Raw genomic sequence first — 26,602 nt, forward strand, 5'->3', positions numbered from 1 at the left:
TCTATATCTGCAAATCTATTGGATTTAATCCGCATATCAACTTCTTCTCTTTCTTATGTATACCTTAAATTTTCCATCAAATATGCTAGTCTTGTGCTAGCAAATTCTAGCCTTTGCAAGAGCATTAGTACATGCAATGTAGCTTCATTAACCTTTGTTTTCCCTTCTCAGGGTGTTGCCATGCCTGCTATGAATAATTTACTTTCAAAATGGATTCCTGTTTCCGAGAGAAGCAGATCACTTGCATTAGTATACAGTGGGATGTACCTTGGTTCTGTGATGGGTTTGGCCTTTTCTCCAATGTTAATACACAAATTTGGCTGGCCTTCTGTCTTTTATTCATTTGGATCACTCGGAAGTGTCTGGCTTGCAGTTTGGCTAAGTAAAGTAAGTTACTTTTCATCTAAACTATAGCATAAGCTGTCTAACATATCTTTTGATTGGCTTGAGTTAAGAAACGTGTGCATGCATATCTGAGTTCAGATGGGATCAGAGTTTTGTGGCCATTTTCTTGAGTTCACAAAGACATTCACCATCTATATTTTTTGAGATCCAATTACAGATGTAGTAGTAGAATCTGGAGTGTCTCTTCATTTGATTAGAACGCATTTATTAATTTCTTCCGTATGAAGTTTAATTCTAAAGAACCAAATATTCCTCGTTTGATTCAACCATTTTTCCATCTATCACATTAAAAAAGATGTTATTAGTTGTAACATTTTTTCCTTTAGGCATACAGTTCTCCAAGTGAAGATCCTGAACTTTCCTTAGATGAGAAAAGGCTCATCTTAGATGGAAGCGTGTCCAAGGAGCCTGTTAAATCTATTCCTTGGAGACTAATTTTATCCAAGCCTCCAGTTTGGGCTCTCATAATATCTCATTTCTGCCACAATTGGGGCACTTTTATTCTCCTTACATGGATGCCTACATACTACAACCAGGTATTCTCATATATATATGAAGTATTTTTGCACATCTCCGTTTTCACATGTTTATCATGACATGTTATGCATAAATAAAATGTCAATCAAGCTATATGAAGAAAGTAGCTGGCGGTTGTTTATTTTTAGTCAAAGATATAGCAAAATTTTATCCTTTATTCCATTTGGTAAGTTTTCTTAAAGGCCGTACTTGGCTGTTTCTTTCAGAGTGGTATTGTAATAGATGATTCCTTCTGTCTTTCTATTTTTTTTTTGCGAAGGGTTCAAACCTCTGACCTCCGCTTTGGAGGTTCAAGGTAATACAACTCAACCATAAGGCTTGTGATAGTAGATGATTCCTCGCCTTCACAAGCAGTATTTATTGAATTGTAATTCTCTTTGCGATCAAGTACTTTACATTGCAGTTTTACCTACAGCAGAATAATTATTGGTTCTATTGATATTGAATCCTTTGATCGTGCACTGTTCGTTGGACATTTGGAGGCCTTAATGATGTCGGAATTCTGCGATCTTGGGCTCGTTGGATTCGTCTCGTGGAGTCGTTCGATTCGAGTATAAGCTCGTCAAAATCGGAGACCGTTTGGTAACTCAAATTGCGGTTTGAACCTTCCAACAGCGCATCGGGTCCTTGATTCGGACTCATTTGGACTCGGATTGAGTTGAATTTGGTGTCATTGGGTTCGTATGTCCGAGACGCTCAGTTTGATTGTAAGCTCGCTGAAATCGGAGTTCGGGTGCTCCCAAAATTAATTTTTGAAGTTTCCAACTTACTTTTGCCTCGAGATTTGTGCCCGATCAAGATAATTTTTGGAGTACGTATCAGTTCTATTGGGATTAACATCAACAAAGAATTTTCCCTTTCAATTAGAGGGTAAGTTGGGGTGGCTTTAGTGTGACCTGTAGGTCTTGAATTCGAAAAATGAAACCAGTTCCTTTGTAAAGCAAGGATAAGGAAAAGTACGTCAATCCCGCCTCAGACCTTGCATTAGCAGGAGCTTCATGTATGTGTTAGTTCTTCGATTATATTTTTATAGTCCCTTTACCTAATTAAATAACTGCATGATAAATTGTACTACTTTTCCTATGCGTAAGCTGCATTCAGATTTGACATTCTATTAGCACTCATCATGCTATTAGTACATTAATCTTGCCCCAGACCTTGCACTGGTTACACGTAATTATACTTTATATTCCCGTAGCTTACTGAAAAACTACAATGTACAATATATTGTTCATCCTATATATATGTTGCAACCAGTTTTTGCATTCTGTTAGTCTTATCTTTAAATTGAATCATAATCAAAGACGAGCTAAGAATATTGTGTTTGTTAGCATATTTAATGATGTAGAACATACATGCAAGGATGATTAGATTAAGGAAATTTGTACGCTTAATATTTCGAGAACAATATTAAATAAGTAAATAACTTATGCCGATCAAAACGCTAAGATAAAACAATAAGACGATAAAATAAGCTTAGGCTAAATCACATGCATAGGAGTTAAGATCGTAAAACAATCAATTAATCTAACATTGCGTACGTGGTTGGGTTTCAACGATAATCCCTAAACTAACAATAAGATTAGTCACTAAGAGATGATCCCTCACTCAACTCTTCCAACTTCTAGGCGTTAGCGGAGAGAATGACAAGAACCTTCACGAATCACTTATAAACCACAATTGAGTAGCGACTAAGAGATTAAAAGATTTGGAGGACAGTTTACCCAAATAATCGGAAGATATGAAGTTCCGGTGGCTGTAGGAAGGCTTGGAAGGAAGTAGGTGGCATCCAAGAACCTTCTTGAAGGCGTGGTCAGTAATCTGAAACGTCAGGACAGCATTTGAAGACCTTCCAATTGGCTGGACAGCAAGAAATAACTTGGACAGGTGCAGATTTTCCCAGCAATCTGAAACGTCCGGACATGTGCAGATTTCCCCAGAACAGCAAACTGCACTGTTGGAAATAACCTGGAGAGCTCCTAGGTGGTCTTGGGTGCTTTAAACCCTAGCCTATGGGCTTCCGAGATATAGAACAGCAGGTTCCTTCTGCTGGAAACAAAAGACTGGCAGCAATAATCTCAGGAGAGCATGGAGAAGTCGTGGGAAAATGCTTGGGGATGGCGGCTGGAGGTGGGATGGCGGCTGGAGGTGGGATAGGCTTGGGAAGGGGAATTGAGAAGGCTGTTGGGAGGATTCAGTGGATTAGGGAGGGAAGAAGGGGGCGGCAGGTGTTGGAGAGAGGGAACAAAATTCTGAAACTCTCATTCAGATTTTGTTTAAGAGAGCATTAGGGAATTTCAAGTTTGAAAATTTAAATTTAGGAGGATTAGGAGGGAAGTTGATTGAGGATCTTAATTAATTGTTTCCTGATTGGATACCAATTAATTAGAATTGGAGGGAAAGAGGGGGGGAAAGGGGGCCGGCCCTAAGGGGAGTTAATTGGGGGATTTGTTTAATTAATTAGTGGGGCAAAGATTCCAAATATAAAGAGAATAAATCTGAATTTAAATTCAGATTTATTAGAATTAGGGAGTTGCCTAATTTGAGGGCACATAAAGAGAAGCATAATACTAAGTTAAGTGTGGCAAAGATGAGGATTCTCAGGTGGATGAGTGGCTTTACCCTTAGATATATGATACGAAATGAGCATATATGTGAAAAGGTTGGAGTAGCTCCTGTAGAAGATAAGATTAGAGAGAGTCGCCTTAGATGGTTTGTTCACATAAAACGGCGGCCTTCCAATGACCCAGTTAGGAGAGTAGATGTATTAGATTTGACTTATGTTAAGAAGGTTAGAGGCAGACCTAAAAAGACTTGGTTAGAAAATATTATGAATGAACTTTCTTTATTAGATTTAAACGAGAATTTGACCTTTAATAGGACACAATGGAGAAAAAAGATTCATGTAGCCGATCCCACGTAGTGGGATAAAGGCTTGATGTTGTTGTTGTTGTTGTAGGGAGTTGCCTAATTTAGGTAAGGAGTTTTAGGAAAGATTTAAACTCAAATCTAATTTGAATTTGAATTCAAATTCTCTCCAATTTAGATCCACCTAAATTAGGAAAGTGATCAAGAGCACTTAATGGCAACCTTGGGAAGGTCATGGGGAGGAGACATGGGCGGCGGGTATTGAAGGGGAGGGGCGGATGGTGGTTCGGCGGTGTTGATGAACATTTTTGTCTCGACCCGACCCCGATCGAGCTCAACTAGGCTCGATCAACCCAATCGATCACCGTCAAGGCGAAATTGACCCAAATTAAGCTTCAATTTAATTAAATTAAATCCAATTTAATTAAATTTAAATCAATCAAATCAAATCGAACCCCGTTGAGCGTCGTCAAGCCCAATTCGACGCAATTCGGTGCCGATTCAAGTTTAATTTCACAAAATTAGCTTGATCGGACTCAATTCGACCCAAATCGATCCAAGTTGAGTTCGATTTGAACTCAATTTCAACTCAAATCAGTCAATTTGACCTGAATTTGATTTTAAAATCAAAATTTGAGATATACGACTGAGATCTCACCTCCAATCCCACCCAATTTTACATCAATTGGGCATCAAAATCTACTAGAGTAGATTAGATTTTCTCTCGTTTCACGCAACGAGGCAGCGGGATGGGATTGATCGAGTGGCGCCTAGCTTCGGGCATCCCATACGAAGAGCGTGAGAGGGAGAGGGGACCCTTTGTGCTTTCCGTCCCGACACACAGAGAGCGAGAGAAAGGGAGAGGCGGCCCCTTGCGCGCGTCTCCACTAGGCGGAACTCCCGTCCGCGTAGGAGGTCGCATCCGACCTGTGCCCGCGCGCGGAAACCTCGCTCGACTCCATCTTCCTCGGCCGCGGAACCATCGCCCGATTCCGCCTGCTTTGGTCGCGGAACCCTAGCCCGACTCGGCCCCTTTTGGCCGCCGAACCTCTTGGTGTTTCCGCCTCTCTTAGTCGCTCAACTGGCCGAAGCCATCGGTCTCTTGATCAGAGATCACTTCTGACCCTGACTTCATCCAAGTCGGGATTTGTGCTTCTTTTCCTCCGGAGGAAGGCTTCTACCCCTTTCTTCTTCAATTCCGGCGACATCGGGGCGAGTTGGAAGCTGTTGGAAGCTTCCAAACAGCAAGGGAAGGCTTCAAAACCTTCCAAACAGAGGTTTGGAGCCTTCGAAATGTCTTGGACAGCGGTGGCGATGTCCGGAGCGGCTTGGACAGCGGTCATTTTCCCTCGGAGCGGCTTGGAAAACGCTTGGAGCTTGGACAGCGATCCGGAGCTTGAATCGGAGCTTGGACAGTGCTTGGAGCTTGCATAGGAGTGCTAGGACAATCCGGGAGAGGTATAACACTAAAACTTAGTGAAACCTAGGGTTCCCCAAGGCCAATTGTTGTGTGATTGACGCCTCCAAGTCTTAGGTTCTTAGAAACTTCAATTTTTGCTCTCCCAAAATCCTATCTTCGCTGTCCATTTGTTTAAATCATGGAAATCAAGTGATTTTCCATGATTTGCTCTCATATGAGAGTTAAAAGGGTGGCGGCAAGGCGATGGGACATCAAATTGGTGTTCAATGTCCCTATTTTTGCATGTTATATCATATGTTTAGAACCCTTACCTACGATCAAATCATAGGTTTAGTGGCCCATTTAATGTCGAATGAAGTGTAGAGTCTATTCCTTAAGCGTGGCATGCGTTATTAGATCCCTAAACTTGTATGTTTCAACAAAATTAGCACATGAATGTGATAGGTTTACACCGCCATGACATCCACTATCTCCTCTAAATTTGTTAGATGTTCAAGCATGTATTTCAATCATTTTTATGAAGTTGTGGGATTGTTCATGAGCACTTTTGATTCATGTTACAAACCCTATAACTAACAGGTTGATTGGAAAACATCGTTGAACTTCTCTAAATTTAGGGAGGCAAAGCAAATTTTTCTTTCTTGCATGCTTTCATTTCTTAATGTTATATTGAGCTTGCATGAGTCTATTGCCTATTTGTATACTCGCTTTATGTCAATGGCTATGGTCCTTGTACGTCTATAATTTGCAAAATTATAAACGTGTCCACCAAACTCATGGATGTTTGTATAGCAAAGATGGAGTGTTCTATGGCTTCAAAGAGTTTATAGATTACACCCCATCACATATTGGAGTTTGTTAGACATGTTTAGTGTAGTTTGTAAGTTGATGGGTCAAGGACATCAACACATAACATAGGCACATGGTGAAGCTTTCGAAAAGATAAATCGAAAGCCTTCACCCCTAGGTCTTCTTTAGACAATAGTAAACTAATTCTTAGAACCTATCCATAGGGATTCCAATGAGGATTCCATCCTGTCTTTAGGTTCCTTGGATGATGCCATGCGTTGTCTTTCCAAAAAGGGTCGTAGGAGCAAGTTCATCCTATCCAACCTCTCAAATCATGCCAAAATTAATTTAGAGATTGTTTCATGAATTGAGAATTCTCTAATAAAGTATTCCCTTCCCCATGCATAATGGTTTGGAGCACCTCAAGGCTCCAAACACTTCGTTGCATGAAACATTTTGACTTAGGACCAAGATCCTAGGTTCATGGCATTTTGTTCGTTGATACAAATCAACAAGCATTTGCCCATTTCCCTTCATATGGGATATTTTGGAGCTTCCTCAAGGCCCCAAAATATCCCGTTGACTTCAATCATCAAGACTTTAGGAACAAATCCTAAATTTCTTTTCCATTTGCTAATAACACAAAATTAACGAATGATAATACGTCTCCTTCATGCGTGACTACTTGGAATTTCCCAAGACTCCAAGCACATCATAGTATGAATCGTTTGGATTTGAAGCTAAATTTCGAACTCTTCTACCTTGTTTGTTGGAGCACCAAATCAACAAACACTTCCCTCATGTGTGGTATTTGGAGTCCCTCCAAAGTTCCAAATGCTCCTCCTACATATGAACCATTGTAGCTTGGAACTAAAATCTAAGCTATCCATCTTTTTATTGGAATATAAAACCAACAAACCATCTTTATCCTTCGTTCATTGAGTCACAAAATCAACAAATATAGACATCTCCATATGTGACATTTTGGAGTCCCTCTAAGCTTCAAATGTCCCATTGCTTGAATCACTAAGGCTTTAGGAACAAATCCTAAACCCCCTTTCATTTGCTGACAACATAAGGTTAGCAAATGAACATATCTCCTCTATATAATGATTTGGAATCCTCTAAAATTCCAACTTATCATCATATGAAAATCTTGGAACTTAGAGTCAAAATCTAAGCTACTTCTTTCTTTCGTTTGAGGCACAAAGATCAACGAGAGAATATCCTCCTTAGGCTTATGATTCTAATCTTAGCCTATCTCATTCGCCTAACTTATATAGGTAGATGACCTTCTTAATTTGTAGTTCCAAAACTACATATTGTACCTCTTATTCATGATTGTTTGGAGCTTTCTTTTAGCCCCAAACACATCTTTCCATGAATTGGAGGGAATTTGGAACCAACTCCCAAATTCTTTTACCTCTTTTGTTGGAACATGAAACCAACAAATGCCCTCTCATGCATAGTGATTTGAGACTCCTCAAGTCTCTAAATATATCATTAAGTGAATCATTTAAACCTAGAATCAAATTCTAAGATTTTCATTTTTTTATTTGTTAGAATACAAAACTAGCAAATAAACATTTATCTTCTTGCATGTATGATGATTTGAAACCTTCAAGGGTTATAAATAAAATCATCCTATGAATCATGCAATCCTAAGATTAAAATCCTAGGTTTATTTGACCTTGTTTGTTGAGACCCAAAATCAACAAACGTTCGCTTCCGTTGTGCATGATACTTAGAGTATTCCCAAAGCTCCAAGTATTGTATTGCATGAATCTTATAACCTTAGGATCAAAATCCTAGGTGATTTATCTCTTATTTATTGAGACAAAATCAACAAACAATCTCTCTATTTCATGATGATTGTTTGGGATCTCTCAAGTCTTCAAATATATCATTGTATGAATCATTTGGAGCTTAGGGCCAAATCCTAAGCTACCTCCTTTATTTGTTGAGTCACAAAATCAACAAATGAGCATTTATCCCCATTCGCTTGACTTTAACCAAGTGAATGATCTTCTCCTTAGATACCAAGTATGTCAAAGAGCACTCATGAAATTTTGTAACTTCAAAGTTACATCTCCCTCCTTCAACTCTAAAGTTGTAAGGAGTTTATCAAATCACTCATTCGTTGGAACACAAAACCAATGAATCCTTTAGATTTGAGATTTAAACCTAAGTCCCCTTTCTCCATTCACTTAGCCTAAATTAAGTGGATGATAACTTCTCTTTGGACATCAAATGTCCAAAGTGCATCTTCAATTGACAACCTTTATGTTGCATTCTAATCATTACCTCTTATGAGCCAAGATTATAAGAGAACTTGTGAACCTTCTTTCATCCTCCCAAATTCTGATTGAGAAGATGTAACCCTTTTCTTTGAATACTAAATGTTCAAAGAAACATTCTAGAAGTTTTGTATCTTTCAAGTTACATCTCCATCCCTTAACCTCAAAGTTATGGGAGAGTTTGCATCCAATAAAATCCTCTTGTTGGATAAAAATAACTCATATTCCTATATCAAATGTAGGAATATTGTTCTCATATCTTCCCCATTCTCCTAACGCATGTTAGGTGAGTGAACCCTTTTCTTTGGAGTTTGGACACCTAAAAGCCCAATGAACTCTCATGATGCGTAGTACAAATATATGTGTCTCATTTTCATATTTGTCCGACACAAATTGGGTAGATATCCTCCCTTTTTGAACACCAATTGTTCAAAGAATTTCTTCCTGTTTGCAACCTCTAAGTTGCATTCCCTACAGCCTCTCCTATAAACTGAAATTATAGGAGAGCACTCAAATTTCCTTCCACTCTCCTAAATCCAAATTAGGAGGGTGTACCCCTCTCTTTGAACACCAAATGTTCAAAAGGGCATTCAGAAGTTTGCAACCCATAAATTACACATTCTTTTCTCCTTCTACAACTCAAAAATGAATTGTAGAATTCTGATAGGAAATACTCGTTTGCACAAGTAAACCTAACCCAAATCAAATACCTAAGCCAAGTAAACTGCTGTCCGCAGCAAGAACACAGCTCAAACAGTGAAAAAACTGAGAGAAAACGTAGGGAGAAACGTAGAAAAACGATGCAAACGCTTTTATTTCAATAAAGGATGAAAAGCACTTGCAAGATACAACTTTCCTTCAATTCGAGAGGAAGGAAAAACTCTCCAACGATCTCCGGCAACGCCAAGAGCCCAAGCAAGAAAACCTAGAAGACAAAACTCATTCCAAATCAAGATCCCCCCTAATCCCCTCATAACTCCCTATTAATACAATCTAATTCAAATTAAAAGCAAAAGGACTACTCTACCCTTCCTTCTCCCTCCAAAAACACTTAACCCATGTTTGAATTGCAAGTGGACCCCACTCCCTGGCTCCCTCTCTCTTCCGCGCGGCTCCTCTGCGTCCGTCGCGAATAGCACTGGACCGGCTGGGCCGGTCCAGGTAGAGCCGGTCCAAGCTGGACCGGCATAACAAATTCCTTCTCATCCCACTAACTCAAGTTAGAGGGGTGAATGTTCTTTTCTTTTTGAACACTAAAATGTTCGGAGAAGTCTTTCCACCTTGCAACTTTCAAGTTGCATTTTATCCCCTCTTTCTTCTCTACAAACCAAGAATTATAGAGAAATTTCATCCTTTCTACAACTCAAAAGTTGTATGGAACTCTATTGCACTCAACCCATGTTGAGTGGTTCAATTTTGTTCCAAATCAATCTACTTGTTGAACCAAAAACAACAAGTAATTTCCTCCCAAACATAGGATTCAAAGTCCTACCTCCCTCCATCCTTCCAAACTCAAGTTGGAAGAGTGTAATCCTCTCTTTGAACATCAGAGTGTTTAAAGACGTTTATGAATTTGCAACCCACAAGTTGTATATTCCCCTAACTCTTCTCCAACTTCCAAATTATAGGAGATTTTTTCTCTCTTTAGCTCCAAAGCTAGAGAGAATTTCCCAACATTTAGCCCAAAAGCTAAATGTTGGATTCCCACTTTCTCTTATTAGCTCCAAAAGTTAAGGAGAATCCTTCCAACATGTAGCCCCAAAGCTATGTGTTGGATTCTCTTCCTCTCCCTTCTTTAGCCTCAAAGCTAAAAGAATTCATTCTTCTTATAGCTCCAAAAGCTAGGGGGAGAATTCCTCCAACAGTTAGCTAAAAAATTATATGTTGGGCACCTCTTCTTTAGATCCAAATTCTAAGTGGAGGACCCTTAGTGTGACATACTACACAAGCCTCACACACTTAGGTGCACAACCTCTTAGGCATACTATGATTATGAATTTTTCTTTGTGTGCGCATTTGATTGATGATTTGGTGTGAATGCCCTTTTGGATTATCTGCGTTGTGAGAACTTGCCCTTAAGTGGTTAGAATAGAGATATATATATGCTTTTTGTGTAGGTGGTCATGTCCAAGAAAGGGGGTAAAATAAATCATGATTATCATAATGTTGTTTGCTTGTAGGCGTTGCTTAAAAACCCCCAAGAGGCATGACCAATAGGGTAGAAACAGGTGCTTAACACTCTAAGTGCTAGGCCAATTTTGGGATGTTATATATTTATTTTATAAACTGCCTTTTGACTCTATTTTGCAGATTTGAGTCTTTTCTATTTATATCATATATTTGATTAGATCTAGGATATAAAACTTGTGGGGTTTGAACTAGAATGAAATGTGAATTAAAGAAGGATGTACTTTTTTGGAGGTGAAGCCTGAAGGCCCATTGAAGAGTTAAAGATTGAAGACTCCCCACAAGTAGAGTCTATAATATATTAACTGAGTTGTATAATGGCAGGCAACTTAGGTGCCAAAAATATTTGTAATAATTTGGACACTACTTATACTTCTGTTTTGGTTTATATGTGTTAATTGTTTATTGGATGCGCATTAGAAAAGCATATCTTTTTTCTAGGTTTCTTCTATTGCTTTGTTTGGGAGTTGTCTGGACTTGTGATACGATAGACTCTTAGGATAAAATAAATTTTGTACCACTTAAATTGTAAACAACCTAAAATCAATCTAGGCTTCATGTCTTTTAAATAAGAAAATTGCATGGCTACCTTTCAAGGAGTCAAGTTTTCCAAAAATTAAAATAAACATGCATAGCCCCCAAAAATGTCTCATGTAGAAAAGCTACCACTTAAGAACTAGATAACAAAAAAGTCAGCATTTGTGAGTTTGCATTCTGCATACCCCACATAATTAGTCATCTTATCCTCAAAGCCAAGCTATAAGCACTACCTCTCAAATAAGAACAACCCTCTACTCTACATTTGCATTAAGACCGAACGACATGGTTTTAAAATCGATTAGGTGGGTCTAGCTGGTAGTCCCTTCCAGGCGTGACAGTAAATCCAGAAGTCGGGTAGGCTATGCTTCATGTGAGGTGTAGCTTATAAGTCATTTTGCATTCATTAGACAGGTTCGAGGCACTACCTATCAGTAGTCCTCATCTTAGTTTTAGGGTCTGAGGCAATAGTTGATTTCAAATCACTATATAAGCCCTCACCTTTAGGACAATCCCTTCAATAAGTATTGTTGGAATGTAAGCCCAAACTCCCTAATAAAATATTAAACTTAAACAAAATTAGATTTCTAAAATGTAAAGCCCGACATAGGATAGTCTGAGCATCTCTGAGTTTCCCTCAGAATTAAGTGCTCCTACTTCACCTCTTTTGGCTCTCATTCCAAATCTAATCCCAAGTTGATCAATTTCTCCTTGAAATTCCTAAAGGTCAAAACCTTTAAACAAGACTTTCATGGATTCTAAAAAAAAAAAAAACAAACTTCAGCCAATATTTAAATGACTCTCAAAATGAATAAAACCACTTGTTTAATCAAAAGTCTTCCTAAGCCAAAGCTTGGGATGTAATTAACCCCTATGGGACGTCTGTACCACAGAAATAAATAAACCCTATTCGACCAAACATCGAATGAGGAATCTCTGTTAAAAATTATAAATTTTATGATTGAGTCTATAAGAAAATGATATTTTTTACCCTTCGGGTAATATATCATCATTCTTATGCCGTACTCAATCATAAAGCATGCAATCCGTTTGAGAATACAAAAATTCTCCTACAGATTTTCTGGCGACTGCATTGGGAAGGATGTCTCTTTTCATCTAAATTAGTGGTTTTCAATTAGCCATACTAAATATTAGCTAAATGGCATTTACAAAATCAATTTTGTATTGTATACCTCTCCCATTTTTAAATGTTGGGTTGAATGGCTCCAATACAAGCAAATGCATTTCAAGATGAACTTTCCAAATTGTTAAAAAAAATGATAAAGATGAACTTTGGTTTTCCAAATCAATCATTTTCAAATAAAATTTCCACATTCTCAAATATTCAATCTCAAAACCTTCCCCACACCATAATTGTTGTAGTTGTATAAAATATATAATCAAACAATGTCAAATGGTGTGGGATTTCAAAAAATCTATCAAATTAATTCATCATCCGTTAAATTCGGGTCATAGTTGTGGGTGGTCAGTGATTCAAATCAGTGGTTAGGAAATAAAAAAAAAGTGCAGTGATTAGTTGATGTTATATTGATTGAATTCAAGAAAATACAACAAAAAGATTGATATAGAGAATTTTGAATTTTAGGGAAACTTTTGAGATTGAGTTGTTTGAGAATTCAGTGAGTCAGAAATGGAAGACAGACTGATTTTCAAATTTGGTGATCATTTGCAGTTGTCTTTTGATCAGTCCCGCTTTTCTCCTAGGGACATGATCAAGTTTAGGCAATGTTTTGAGGACATGGAGGTTATTTTCCAATGTCCTACACCTTCTGAGGCTCGAATTTTGGAAAACCAACCTTCATCTGAAAAGTAGGTTTTAGAAATAAACTTGCCTGCTAGGGAGAGGTCACATACTCAGAGCAGTTCAGCTGGACGATTCTTTGTGAAGTCAAGGGAGGTGCGGCTAGTTTAGGTGGAGCAGATGATGGTAGCTCAAACGAAGACCTGGAGGATTTCGGCAACCACAGCGAGCAAGGATTGCTCGGCTAGTTGCAGGTGCAGGAGACTCCTGCGTCCGAGGCTTCTCGAGAAGTTGTTGTTGGGGATTTTGACTGGTGAGAAAAGGTAAGAGGCCTCAATCAGCTGCTGTGGATGGAGAGCACTATGAGGGAGTAGCGGAAGGAGAAAGTGACGGGCTTTGAGCAGATCTGAATGGAGATTGAAGGGATTTACAACTTGGAGACAGGCTTCGGCTTGTGGGTTTGGGATCATGAAGCAAGAAAAGTGGGGTTGGAAGTTAGCTTGACTTGGAGTGGGGTCTATAGATGGATGGGTAGGAGAAGAGATTGAGGGAAACGAACTCTGAAAAGCTTCAAGGGATCAGAACTCTTCCAATCTTTGCGCGTGGGATCAAAACAACAAAAATCAACCACGAACCCTTCTTTCCTTTCATTTTAACAAGGAAGCGTAGCATTCAAACAAGATAAGCGATAATTTCAGCGGGATTTACGGCGTAATTTCCGGAGATTTGAGCAGAGATCATCGCAGGATTTCGACTCCAGAGAGGCATGCGACATTTAATTTGAGTTGATCTCACATTATTTTTTTAACTTTTTTTGGTTAGATTCATGTGTAACATTTATAATTACTTGTCACAATTAGTATTAACATTAAATAAGGATGGCCGCAATATATTAGTCAATATGAATCTAATAAATGCAGATGGGTTTTACGGTGTAATTTCCGCACGCTTGCTTTTTCTTCATGGGAGTTTTAACTGAATTAAGTTTTGGAGTAAATTTTGGGAAGACAGATGGGTTTGTAGATAAGACACTACCCAGATATTTTTCCCTCATTTTGTAAGGACTTTATGATTTGAGTTCTAGTTTCCTATAGGCGTAAGCCCCTATAGTTAATTACCCCTCCCGATCACAAGAGAGAACTTTCGATTAAGGCTAGTCATCAATCAGATATGTAGAGATACGTGTTATCTGGCATATAGTAGCAGCGTGGGCTTAAGAATATTGGAGGTTTGAGACATGAATCAATATGATATAATCGATAAGGCATAAAGCCCTCTGTTAGCTAAGGTGGATTCAAATTTGTCCCTTTAGAAAAGTATTCACCTCAGATCTACGAGGTACCTTTGGACGAAGCAACCCATGACTGCCGACAAGGATCCTTCTGTCAGGTTGGGTCGACTATCTCCTTTGACTAAGTAGATTAGGGACCATGATGACCTCGGACAACAAAACCATGGGATCTTGATCGGGTCCATCATTCTTTCCCCATAACTTCCACTTTAAGTGTAGGGTGATGAAATTTCTAATTTTAAATATCAAATTCTCAAACACCTAAACACATGCTGCTATTATACACCAGATAACACGTACCTCTACGTATCTGTTTGACAACTAGCCTTAATCGAAAGTTCTCTCTTGTTATCAGGATGAGTAATTAACTATAGAGGCTCGTGCTTATAGGAAACCTGAACTCAGATCTGATGTCCTCGCAAAATGAGGGCGAAATCTTTTGAGTAGTATCTTATTTTAAACCCAATCTGCGATTAGAGAATTTACCTCAGAAGTCAGAACTTAATTCGTTAAAACTCTCCTTAAAGAGTGGAGGTAGTAGGGATGCGAATTTTCGGACCTCACGGTAGCATGAACCATACCTTGCTTCCATTATCTTTTAAGCATCTTCATTACCATGACAAAAATGTACAAATTTGATGCTAATCCATGACGTGAGAAACTTTTAGTTACCCACAACTATTACTAATACTAGAAAATGCTTCATCATCTACATTTTTAATAAATTCAACATACGATTGACCCTTTTTTTAGAATGTGTATCAAATCAATTTTTATGGTAGTAGATCACATGCCTTTTGGAGATCAATAAAAACATATGATGATCCTTTATTTGCTTTTAACATTTTTTTTAATTAATTTTTTTTTACATGATAATCACCTCCATAGTTAATTTTCCTGGCATAAATCAAAGTGATTCTTCAATATCGATGTAATTTTTCTAAGCCTATATTTCATTATCTTCTTAACTTCAATATGTGATTCCTAAGTTTTTTTCCCTATGGTCATAACAATCTTGGACATTATTTTGTTTTTAAACACTGGAACTAGAAATTATTTTCTAATATTCTCTATCAAGTAGTTTCTGCAAGGGATTTGTGTTCTTTTGGGCAGAAGTTTTTCCTTCTTAAGGAGGACGTGATCTGTTGACTGCTGTCATCCACCTCAAGCTCTTAATCAGGGGCTCATTTTATAGGAAGCCAAGTGCTTAGCAAGATTATAGAATTGCAAAATTGAGACATCAACTTTATCTTAGAAAATGGATTAATCAAATGAAAGGAGATATTAGCAAAAGTTTTATTAGATATGTTGTTAACGTTTAGAACCATTTCTATGAACTTGAGAGGATCAAATACGCAATTTTGGTTTTCATATTTAGTGTGAAGGATAAAAAGTTCTGCATTGCATTCTTTTGTGTCATCTCTAGTTATACAGTTTAGTTCAAGTTTTGTATATTGGAAAATATTTGCAAATTAACTAGAATGACTTGTTTGATTAGAATGGTACATTTAAGATATATTTTTAATGATATTATTGTAAATGAGATGATCCTGTAGGAAAATCAGCTACGGGAAGGACAATAAATCTCTATTTTTGATTGGCTTGCCCCAGGTTTTGAAGTTTAATCTCACCGAATCTGGCTTATTTTGCGTGTTACCATGGTTAACCATGGCTGCTTCCGCAAACATAGGAGGTTGGATTGCAGATACACTGGTTGCCAAAGGGTTCTCTATAACAACAGTTCGAAAAGTAAGTTTGATATGTACGATCTGAACCATAGAGAACTTGTTCTTCTTCATCTCCCTTATTAGTGTTGTACCTATTCAATCTTTTTCATGTATTTCACATGTTGATAAATTGATTTCATGAAAGTTTTAATGTTATGGTTATTGTTTATTAATGTTGTGTTGAAACTTATCGGCATACTAATAATGTCTTATTACCCAAATGCAGATAATGCAGTCAATAGGCTTTCTGGGACCCGCATTCTTTCTTACACAACTCAGCCATATTAATAGTCCACTATTAGCTGTGTTTTGCATGGCCTGCAGTCAGGTATGTTAAACTTGTGATCAAGTGTTTGGATTCTTGATGATTTTTCGCAAATGAATTTTTTATCTCTTTCACTCGTTCTTCTGTTTTCTTGGGTTAATTATTTATCCATATTTTATTCCCTTTCAACTTAGGCATCATTTGGGACGGCTTTCTTGCTGCTTCTTAAATCGGTTTTTTTTTATAAAAATTTTAATTTTTGTACTCGAAAGCAACTTTAAGAAGCAATAAAAAAACCGTCCCAAATGAAGCCTTAGTTTGATTATGTCATTTTTGAACACAGTGGAGCTAACCTTGACCATTGAGCCGTTAGTCATCTGGGATTAGAATATTATTATTTTTCTATATTAAACCCTAATTCTTTGATAACATCATTTTTTTTAAGGGTTGAAATATATTTCATATATTTTAGGCTAGAAATACTCCTATGACAACATACATGGAGTTGAGAAACATACTACCTGCTATGCATGTCGCTTAAAGGAGCATGCTACCTGAGCTAGAGCTCACACCCATAACCTTTACCCTCAAATAAGGTTGTTTGCTTCACTTTTGGCCTTGTAAATTATGAAAGTAGCATCCGGGAAAAGCATTGGAGCTTGTTGCTTGGTGCCTAATATTATTTTCTACTGTAAATTGCTTGCATTTTAACTTCTAGCAATTACTTTATCAAGTTTTACTGAAAAAATGATCCCCATTCATTTGTTCGTTTGCAGGGTAGTGATGCATTTTCACAGTCAGGCTTATATTCTAATCACCAAGACATTGGACCACGCTATTCGGTAAGCTCCAAATGTAGTCATCTTTGTCTAATTAGGCCATAGAATATTTTTGCTACTACGAATATGCCATTATGTTCACGATGGTTCCCTAAGTACTCGCTTGTTCTTAGAGACGCATTTGTTAAGAAAATAAATCAGACCTAACTTTTACACAAAGACATTGACCTTAAAGTAGATATGATGAATTATAAAGCAATTATAAAAAAAAGCCAAGTACCAAAAAAATGACTCCAATATCTATATAGTTCGATTTAACAATCTTACATCTATGATCACATAGATTGATGGTAGTTCCACTAGAGAACAGAAAAACTGCAGTACAATAGGAGCTCTCAATAATTATCTCCCACCTCTTTCTCTCTCTCTATTTTTTTTTCTTTTATCTCTATCAGGTTTACTCAAAATAATAAACTCAAAATCAAAATAATGAAACACTCTAAAAAACTCAAAAAAAAAAAAAAAAAAAAAAAAAACTTGATGCAAGAAAACTATTGGTTTACAACAATCAAGAATGAAGGGGGATTAAATTTGTTGGGGAGAAGTGAACCACGCAACGAAACAAATAAGAAATAGAGAATTGCAATGGAAAGGAAAGAACATTAGGATTTAATGTGGATTACTCGAAACCGGAAAAAAAACCACGGTGTCACACCACACCAAGAAATTCATTATGAAAATTGGGAGAAATGATACATATCTCTCTTCTCTCTGGCACTCTCTCTTTGTCTCTCTTCTCTTTAGCACCATTCTTACACAAGAACAAACCAAGAGATGCACTACAATTGCTAAGGGGCGCAACCCTTAGTGAAAAACGAGAAAGAAAACTATTATGTTTGCCTCATAGAGCCAAGTTGGAGCACCGCGACGTGCAATTCTCAAGTTGGAGCTCGAGCTCGGTATTTGACAATGAGCTCGACTCAAATACCCTCTGACTCGTGCTCGACTCAACTCGTTTGCACCCCTAGTTGGTCAATAGCAGCCGCCTTTAGTAATGTCATTGATTTTTAATCCAATAATACTTTGTAGTTGGTGAAGATGCTATGTGCATGTTGGTGGTGAACGATTGATGTTTCAACAAGCAAATTGGCACTAATAATTCTAACCCTAAATTACATCCTAATTCAGATTAAATAGATTCAGTTATCAATGTCCATAAAATTTAATAATTATCTTTTCCTCTCATTGATAAGCGTTTAGTTATGAGTGACTCACAAATGATGCAACATAGTAGTGATTTATAAAAGTTCTCAACTTCCGAAATGAATAGTGCATGAATGAGCAAATGCTAATTATAATAGAGGCCACCAATATACTTCTTGTCGGCAACCTTAGATCATGCGTGAAAGATGATAGTGAGGTCGTGGTTTCTAAAAAAATTATCATATTGATAGGTCGGTTCATCTAGAACCTACCCAGCCAGCCCCACCTGGGCTGGTAATAGTCTATAGGAGGCGGTTCAAACTGCCTCCCTTGGTTTGCCGCCTAGCCTAGGGGCCCACGCGTATTTGATTTAATTAAAAAATATTATTTTAGGAAAGAAGCCCACACCTATTTGATTTAATTAAAACTATTATTTTTGGAAAGGGGAGGGGTGGTTATGGCTAGGGATGAAGGCTATAAATAGGTATGAGGGGGAAGGGTTAGGTCAAGCTTTAACAAACCAAGAGATGCACTACAATTGCTAAGGGGCGCAACCCTTAGTGAAAAACGAGAAAGAAAACTATTATGTTTGCCTCATAGAGCCAAGTTGGAGCACCGCGACGTGCAATTCTCAAGTTGGAGCTCGAGCTCGGTATTTGACAATGAGCTCGACTCAAATACCCTCTGACTCGTGCTCGACTCAACTCGTTTGCACCCCTAGTTGGTCAATAGCAGCCGCCTTTAGTAATGTCATTGATTTTTAATCCAATAATACTTTGTAGTTGGTGAAGATGCTATGTGCATGTTGGTGGTGAACGATTGATGTTTCAACAAGCAAATTGGCACTAATAATTCTAACCCTAAATTACATCCTAATTCAGATTAAATAGATTCAGTTATCAATGTCCATAAAATTTAATAATTATCTTTTCCTCTCATTGATAAGCGTTTAGTTATGAGTGACTCACAAATGATGCAACATAGTAGTGATTTATAAAAGTTCTCAACTTCCGAAATGAATAGTGCATGAATGAGCAAATGCTAATTATAATAGAGGCCACCAATATACTTCTTGTCGGCAACCTTAGATCATGCGTGAAAGATGATAGTGAGGTCGTGGTTTCTAAAAAAATTATCATATTGATAGGTCGGTTCATCTAGAACCTACCCAGCCAGCCCCACCTGGGCTGGTAATAGTCTATAGGAGGCGGTTCAAACTGCCTCCCTTGGTTTGCCGCCTAGCCTAGGGGCCCACGCGTATTTGATTTAATTAAAAAATATTATTTTAGGAAAGAAGCCCACACCTATTTGATTTAATTAAAACTATTATTTTTGGAAAGGGGAGGGGTGGTTATGGCTAGGGATGAAGGCTATAAATAGGTATGAGGGGGAAGGGTTAGGTCAAGCTTTGGTTATTGTCCTCTTGTAGTCTCTTTGGCGTCTTGGGCTCTAGACTCTTGTCTAGAGATTTGGGAGAGACGATCCTCCTCTCGAATAGAGGATCAATTGTATCTTTTCTTCTAGTTTATTTTGCTTTGAGTATTTAATAAAGTTCTATTGTTTTCTTGGTTGTTTCATATCTGAGCTTGGATATTCTCGCTGTTTTTACCAATGTCGCATTAGGGTTGCTTGCGAACTCAAATAGATCCGATAAGATTACTTGCGAACTCAAGTACTTCCTATTAAATTAGTATCAGAGCGTTGTCTTGGGACCAACGGCGGCTGAAATTTCAGTGGTGATTTCACATTTGGAAGACAAACTTCTTACGATTCATAGGAAGGAAGATGGCCGGAAAGAAGGTTTAAGTTTTGGAAGGAGAAATTAGACAACTCAAAAATGATTTGGAGGGAAGATTTTTTTATTTACAATATCAGATTTCTACCAACAACGAAAGGATGGAAGGAAAGTTCGCCATCATGAAGGAGATGTTAAAGAAATTACTTGAGGTGAATATCGCTCCGGCAGCATCGGAAGCAAGGGGGACTAGCGGTGACCATGAAGAAGGGGAAACCCTAACCTGTTTAGGGGAAGGGAAAATCCGGATGTAGAAAATTTGGAGGGTGAAGAAGGCATGCCTCCTCTAGAACCACTTTCTAGGGAAGAGATAAGCACCGGAGTTCAACCGAAGGGCTGCTGAATTTCCAGGAAAGAGAGGATTTCTACTACCAAGATGCTGATTTTGAAAGAGGAAGAGGGGAATCTGATACGAGAGGTAGGTATAATCACCGAAGGGAAGATCGTGATAACTGGGAGCACTTCCTCATCGTGGATTTGGAGGTTATGGTGGATTTCGTGGGAACGGGTGTGATCAAAAGGTGAGAAAATTGAAGATGCCCTTCTTCAAAGGAGTGGACGGTCATGGCTGGATCTACAAGGTAGAATGATATTTCGCCGTCAATGGGTTGATAGAAGAAGAGAAGCTGACCGCGGCTGGACTATGTTTGGAAGGAAAGACGTTGGTATGGTACCAATGGAGGGACATGAGGGAGCCCATCCAGACTTGGAGAAAATTTAAAGAATGCTTACTCGAGCATTTACGAACCAATAAGGGATGAGATTTCTATGAGCAATTCTTTGCCTTAACATAGGAGGGAATTGTGACAGACTATCGAGACATGTTCGAGTACTTAACCAGCAGATTGGACCGGCTATCAGAGACAGTACTGGAAGGAAACTGGATGAAAGGGCTTAAATCGGAAATCCGGGCAGTAGTAAGAGTATTGGAGCTAAGAAACATGGGAAAAACCATGGAAGTAGCACAGTTGATAGAAGATCAAAAGAAGATGGAGAGAGTGGCGAAGGGGAGCAACTCAGGAGGGTCCTATAGGATGACAACCACATTTTTACCATCCAAGGGACCAGCACCAGGGAGTCTGAAGGAAGTACCTAAGGAAAAGGTCGGCAGAGGAGGAAATGGGGGAAATTTCAAAATGTTAAATGAAAAAGAGGTACAAGAGAAAAGAGCCAAATGGGTTGTGCTTTAGGTGTGATGAGAAGTACATACCAGTGCATAGGTGCAATGACCTAACTCTTCAGGTTCTCACCGTCTGTGATGACAAGGAAGATGACATGGAGGTGGAAGTGGTTTAGAAATGGAGGAAGAGGAGAAAATGCATCTAGATATGGCGAAAGTCTCCCTAAACTCAGTAGTAGGATTCACTCTGAATCACACTATGAAGGTGAAGGGAGAAATAACTGATAAAGAGGTAGTAGTGTTGATAGATAGTGGGGCAACCCACAATTTCATCTCCACCTAGATTGTAGATCTGTTGGGGATGAGGTTAGTGGATACGGGTGGTTATGGGGTGATGATGGGCACGGGAAAAGTGGAGATGGGTATGAGAGTTTGTAGGGGAGTAGTGCTGATTATACAAGGGCTGTAGGTAAGGGAGGATTTTCTTCCCTTAGAATTGGGAAGCTCCGACGTCATCATGTGGATGAAGTGGCTACAGACTATGGGAGATACTAAGGTCAATTGGGGGGGCTCTAAGAATAGAATTAGTGGTGGAAGGAAGAAGAATGGTGATCCAGGGCGATGCAGGACTGTCGAGAGCTGGAGTATCTCTCAAATCCAAGATAAGGAGCATACAGGAGGCAGGGGGAGAATATTTGGTGGAATTGCAATGCCTGGAGGGGATTAGTGTGGGGGGAGGAGGAATCCCTCTTGTAGTACAACCAATCATACAACAATTCAAGGAAATCTTCTAGCCACCTCAAGGCTTACCACCCCTCAGAGATTAGGAGCATGCAATCATTTTGAAGGAAGGGGTATCACCAATTAGCGTACGACCATACCGCTACCCCTAAATTCAAAAGGATGAGATTGAGAAGCTTATCAGGGAAATGTTGAAGGAAGGCATCATAAGGCCTAGTGTAAGTCCATTCTCTAGTCCAGTCTTGCTGGTTAAGAAAAAAAGATGGAAGCTGGAGGTTATGTGTGGATTATAGGGCATTAAATAAGGAGATTATGCTAGATAAGTTTTCCATTCCAGTGATGATGAATTATTGGATGAGCTACATGGAGCAAAGGTGTTTTGCAAAATGGACTTGAAATCAGGCTACCATTAAATATGAATGGAGGGGGATATTCAGAAGATGGCATTCCGGACACACAAAGGGCACTACGAATTCTTAGTGATGCCCTTTGGGCTTACAAATGCCGCTGCTACCTTCCAGTCTCTAATGAATCGGGTATTCAAGCCATACCTTCGGAGGTTTGTCGTAGTTTTCTTTGATGACATACTTATATATAGCCAAACAACGGAGGAGCATTTGGAGCACTTAAAGGACGGTCTTTGGAGTCCTCCAGGAGCATTAGCTTAGGGCGAACCTGAAGAAATGCAGCTTCGCACATATTAGTGTAGAGTACCTGGGGCACGTGGTCTCCCAAGAAGGGGTGGCAGTCGAGCAAACCAAAATTGAGGCTATGCAGAAGTGGCCTATACCTCGGAACTTGCGAGAGTTGAGGGGTTTCCTAGGACTGACAGATTACTATCGAAGGTTCGTAAGGGGATACAATACCATATCAAGACTCGTAACCGAGCAACTAAAGAAGGACAACTTCTTGTGGGGAGAGGAGGCAACACAAGCCTTTGAGAAATTAAAAGAAACTATGACTATAGTCCCAATTTTAGCTCTTCTAGATTTCAACTAGATTTTTGTAGTAGAGACCGATGCATCCGGATATGGGTTGGGGGCGGTACTCATGCAGAACCACAGACCTATAGCATATTTCAGCCAAACCTTGTCGACTAGAGCTTAGCTGCAATCAATATATGAGAGAGAGTTGATGGCGATTGTACTAGGCATTTAGAAATGACGACCCTACCTATTTGGTAGGCACTTCATTGTTAGAACAGATCAGCGGAGTTTAAAATACCTGCTCCATCAAAGAATGGTGATTGAGGAACATCAGAGGTGGTTATCCAAACTCCTTGGCTATGATTTTGAGATTCAGTATAGGCCTGGATTGGAAAATAAAGCGGTCAACACTTTATCAAGGCATGTGAGGGAATTACAGGGGATAGCAATCTCGGTGCCACTAATGGTGGATTGGGAGGTAATCAAGGAAGAAAGTATGCAGGATGAAGGGTTGAGGAGGATTAGGGAGGATTTGGTAAAAGATCCCAGTAGCCATCCAGGATACTCACTTGGGGAGAGGAGACTCTTACATCAAGGAAGATTTGTGATGAAAAGAACTTCTATCCACGATTCCACGTTCCCAATCTACTACAAGAATTTCATGGAAGTGTAGTTGGAGGCCATTCAGGAGTACAAAAGATATACAGAAGACTGGTAGCTGAGTTATATTGGAAGGGAATGCATAAGGATGTGGAGGACATGGTGGTCAGATGTGAGGTATGCCAGAGAAACAAGTACCTGGCAATGGTTTTGGGGGGATTGCTACAACCATTAGCACTTCCAAATAGGGTATGGGAGGAAGTGTCCATGGATTTTATAAGTGGTCTACCAAAATAAGAATGATTCATAGTCATTATGGTAGTGGTGGATAGACTCAACAAGTACGCACACTTCATTCTTTTATGGAACCCCTACACTACAACAATAGTGGCAACAACTTTCATCAGGGAAATAGTCAGATTATATGGAGTACCAGAGGCAATAGTATTAGATAGATACAAGATATTCCTCAACCATTTCTGGAGGGAGTTGTTCAGATTATAAGGAACAATTCTAAAGAGGAGTACTGCCTACCACCCACAGACAGATGACCAAACAGAAGTGGTTAACAGGAGCTTGGAGACCTATCTGAGGTGCTTTGTGTTAGAGAAACCTAAGTTATGAGCCAAGTGGCTGTCATGGGCAGAATATTGGTACAACACCTCTTATCATTCTGCTTCTCAGATGACCCCCTTCAAGGTGTTGTACGGAAGAGATCCTCCTCACTTGGTGCACGTTGTGAGTAGAAGCACTCCTATTTCTTCAGTAGAAGAATACTTGGAGGAAAGAGACAGAGTGTTAGAAGAACTAAAGAAACATCTACTGAGAGCTTAACAGATTATAAAAAAAATAAGCTGATGGACATATGAAGGATGTCCAGTTTGAAGTTAGGGAGAATGTCTTCTTAAAACTCTGATCCTACGGACAGAAGACAGTGGCCATCAGGAGGAATGAGAAGCTCGCTCCAAGGTACTTTGGACCTTATGAAGTATTGAAAGAAAAATGGGCGGTAGCATATCTGCTGAATCTACCACCAACAACAACTATACACCCAATATTCCATGTATCTCAGATAAAAAGAGCTATTGGAGATTGTCTAGCCGAATCGGAGTTGCCAGTCACTTTAACAGAATACTTAGTAGTGCTTTTGGAACCCTGTGAGTTACAAGGGTTGCGCCAGGAAGAGGGAGGGATAAAAGAGGTGTTAATCAATTGGAAGGATCTTCCAGATTATGAGGCAACCTGAGAACCTTATGAGCAGATGAAGCATCAGTTTCCTTCCTTCCACCTTGAGGACAAGGTGGTTCTTTGGGAGGGTGGTATTGATAGGTCGGTTCATCCAGAACCGACCCAGCCGGCTCCACCTGGGCCGGCAATAGTCTACAGGAGGCGGTTCAAACTGCCTCCCTTGGTTTGCCGCCTAGCCTAGGGGCCCACACTTATTTGATTTAATTAAAAATATTATTTTAGGAAAGTGGTCCACGCCTTTTTGATTTAATTAAAAATATTATTTTTGGAGAGGGGAGGGGTGGTTATGGCTAGGGATGAGGCTATTAATAGGTATGAGGGGGAAGTGTTATGGCATGCTTTGGTTATTGTCCTTTTGTAGTCTCTTTGGCATCTTGGACTCTAGACTCTTGTCTAGAGATTTGGGAGAGACGATCCTCCTCTCGAATAGAGGATCAATTGTATATTTTCTTCTAGCTTATTTTGCTTTGAGTATTTAATAAAGCTCTATTATTTTCCTGGTTGTTTCATCTCCGATCTTGGGTATTCTCGCTGTTTTTATCAATTTCACATTAGGGTTGCTTGCGAACTAAAGTAGATCTGATAGGATTACTTGCGAACTCAAGTACTTCCTATCACATACTTGCATGTATCCCTCAAGCTGTGTTTGCAGCCTTAGTTTGTAGGTTCAAGGCCTTTTGAGCTCTTGTGCGTTCTAACTATATATATGAACTTGACACAATGCTTTGAAATTAATAAAAAGTTTGTTCGCACCCTTTTAAGCTTGTTTCAATGTTGTTTCAATTAAGTTGAGTCAAATTAGGCTTCCATATGGCTCTTCTAGGTCACATTAAGATTGACGTTGTGTTAAAGTTGCGTTTGATTAGACATGAAATTTTTTTCCTAACAAAACTCTTTTTTGCTAGACTAACAATTCTTTATGGCACAAAATGTTGGCCATTTGAAGAGAAGCATAAAGTTAAGTGTTGTAGAAATGAGGATGCTTTGGCGGATGAGTGGCTTTACACTTAGAGACAGGATGCGGGACAGGTATATGCGTGAAAAGGTTTAAATAGCTTTAGTGGCAGATAAGATTAGAAAGAGTCATCTTAAATGGTTTGGTCACATTAAACGTTGGCCTTCTGATGACCTTATTAGGAGAGTAGATATATTAAATCCGGTCTATATTAAGAAAGATAGAGGTGGACCTAAAAAGAATTGGTTGGAAAGTATTAGAAATGATTTTGTTATTAGATTTAAATGAGAATTTGACTCTTAATAGGAGACAATGGTGAAAAGGGATTCATGTATCCAACCCCACATAGTGGGATAAAAGGTTTGATGTTGTTGTAACAAAACTCTTTCTGTAACCAGACACACATGGAAGATAAGTTGTTCAATTGTGTGATCTAGGTTACCTTAAAGACATCATCCCAACATAACAATTTTTCCTTATAATTGAAAATAATATGAGAGATTATCACCCCTTCAATACTAATGAAATCCGCCAGTGGAAATCAAATAACTTTTGTAAATGAGATTGGCTTGGCGCATTAAATACATGAAGATGAATTTATTAAAATGGGCAAATTAGTTGATTTGACATTTATTATAATTTGCTCTAAGATTATTAATATAAATTTAAATATTTTGATTTATAAATTTAATTTAAGCTATGGAATAAGCTTTAATACAACTTGAAATAAAATTAAGATAAGGACAAGCTTAGTGGAATGAGGTGCGCAATTTTTTACGACGACAACAACAACAACATCAAGCCTTTTATCCCACTATGTGGGTTGGCTACATGAATTATTTTTCTCTATTGTGTTCTATTAAGAATCAAGCCAATCTTTTTAGGTCTTTTTACGTCCGCAAATTTTGACACTGCCTTAAAAATAAATTGTATCCCTCGAGCAAAATTTACTCACATATTTTCTCCCTATGTATAACAGTGACACATGCTTCACAATAGCATGGTTCCTACAACAACAACAACAACAACATCAAGCCTTTATTCCACTACGTGGGGTTGGCTACATGAATCCTTTTTCTCCATTGTGTCTTATTAAAGGTCAAATTCTCGTTTAAATCTAATAAAGAAAGGTCATTCATAATATTTTCTA

General features: G+C 38.7%; 1 protein-coding gene across 1 annotated transcript in view; it reads left to right on the forward strand.

The window, feature by feature from the left end:
* The window catches only part of LOC110103335 (sodium-dependent phosphate transport protein 1, chloroplastic), a 39,175-nt gene that overhangs the window by 10,822 nt on the left and 1,751 nt on the right, over positions 1–26,602 (forward strand). The window contains exons 5-9 of the mRNA XM_020832005.2: positions 172–387; positions 732–941; positions 15,705–15,842; positions 16,047–16,148; positions 16,862–16,927. Coding sequence (XP_020687664.1) covers positions 172–387; positions 732–941; positions 15,705–15,842; positions 16,047–16,148; positions 16,862–16,927 — 732 coding nt within the window. The remainder of the gene's footprint in view (positions 1–171; positions 388–731; positions 942–15,704; positions 15,843–16,046; positions 16,149–16,861; positions 16,928–26,602) is intronic.

This window comes from Dendrobium catenatum, unplaced genomic scaffold (assembly GCF_001605985.2).
Source record: "Dendrobium catenatum unplaced genomic scaffold, ASM160598v2 fragScaff_scaffold_266, whole genome shotgun sequence".
Lineage (NCBI taxonomy): Eukaryota > Viridiplantae > Streptophyta > Magnoliopsida > Asparagales > Orchidaceae > Dendrobium > Dendrobium catenatum.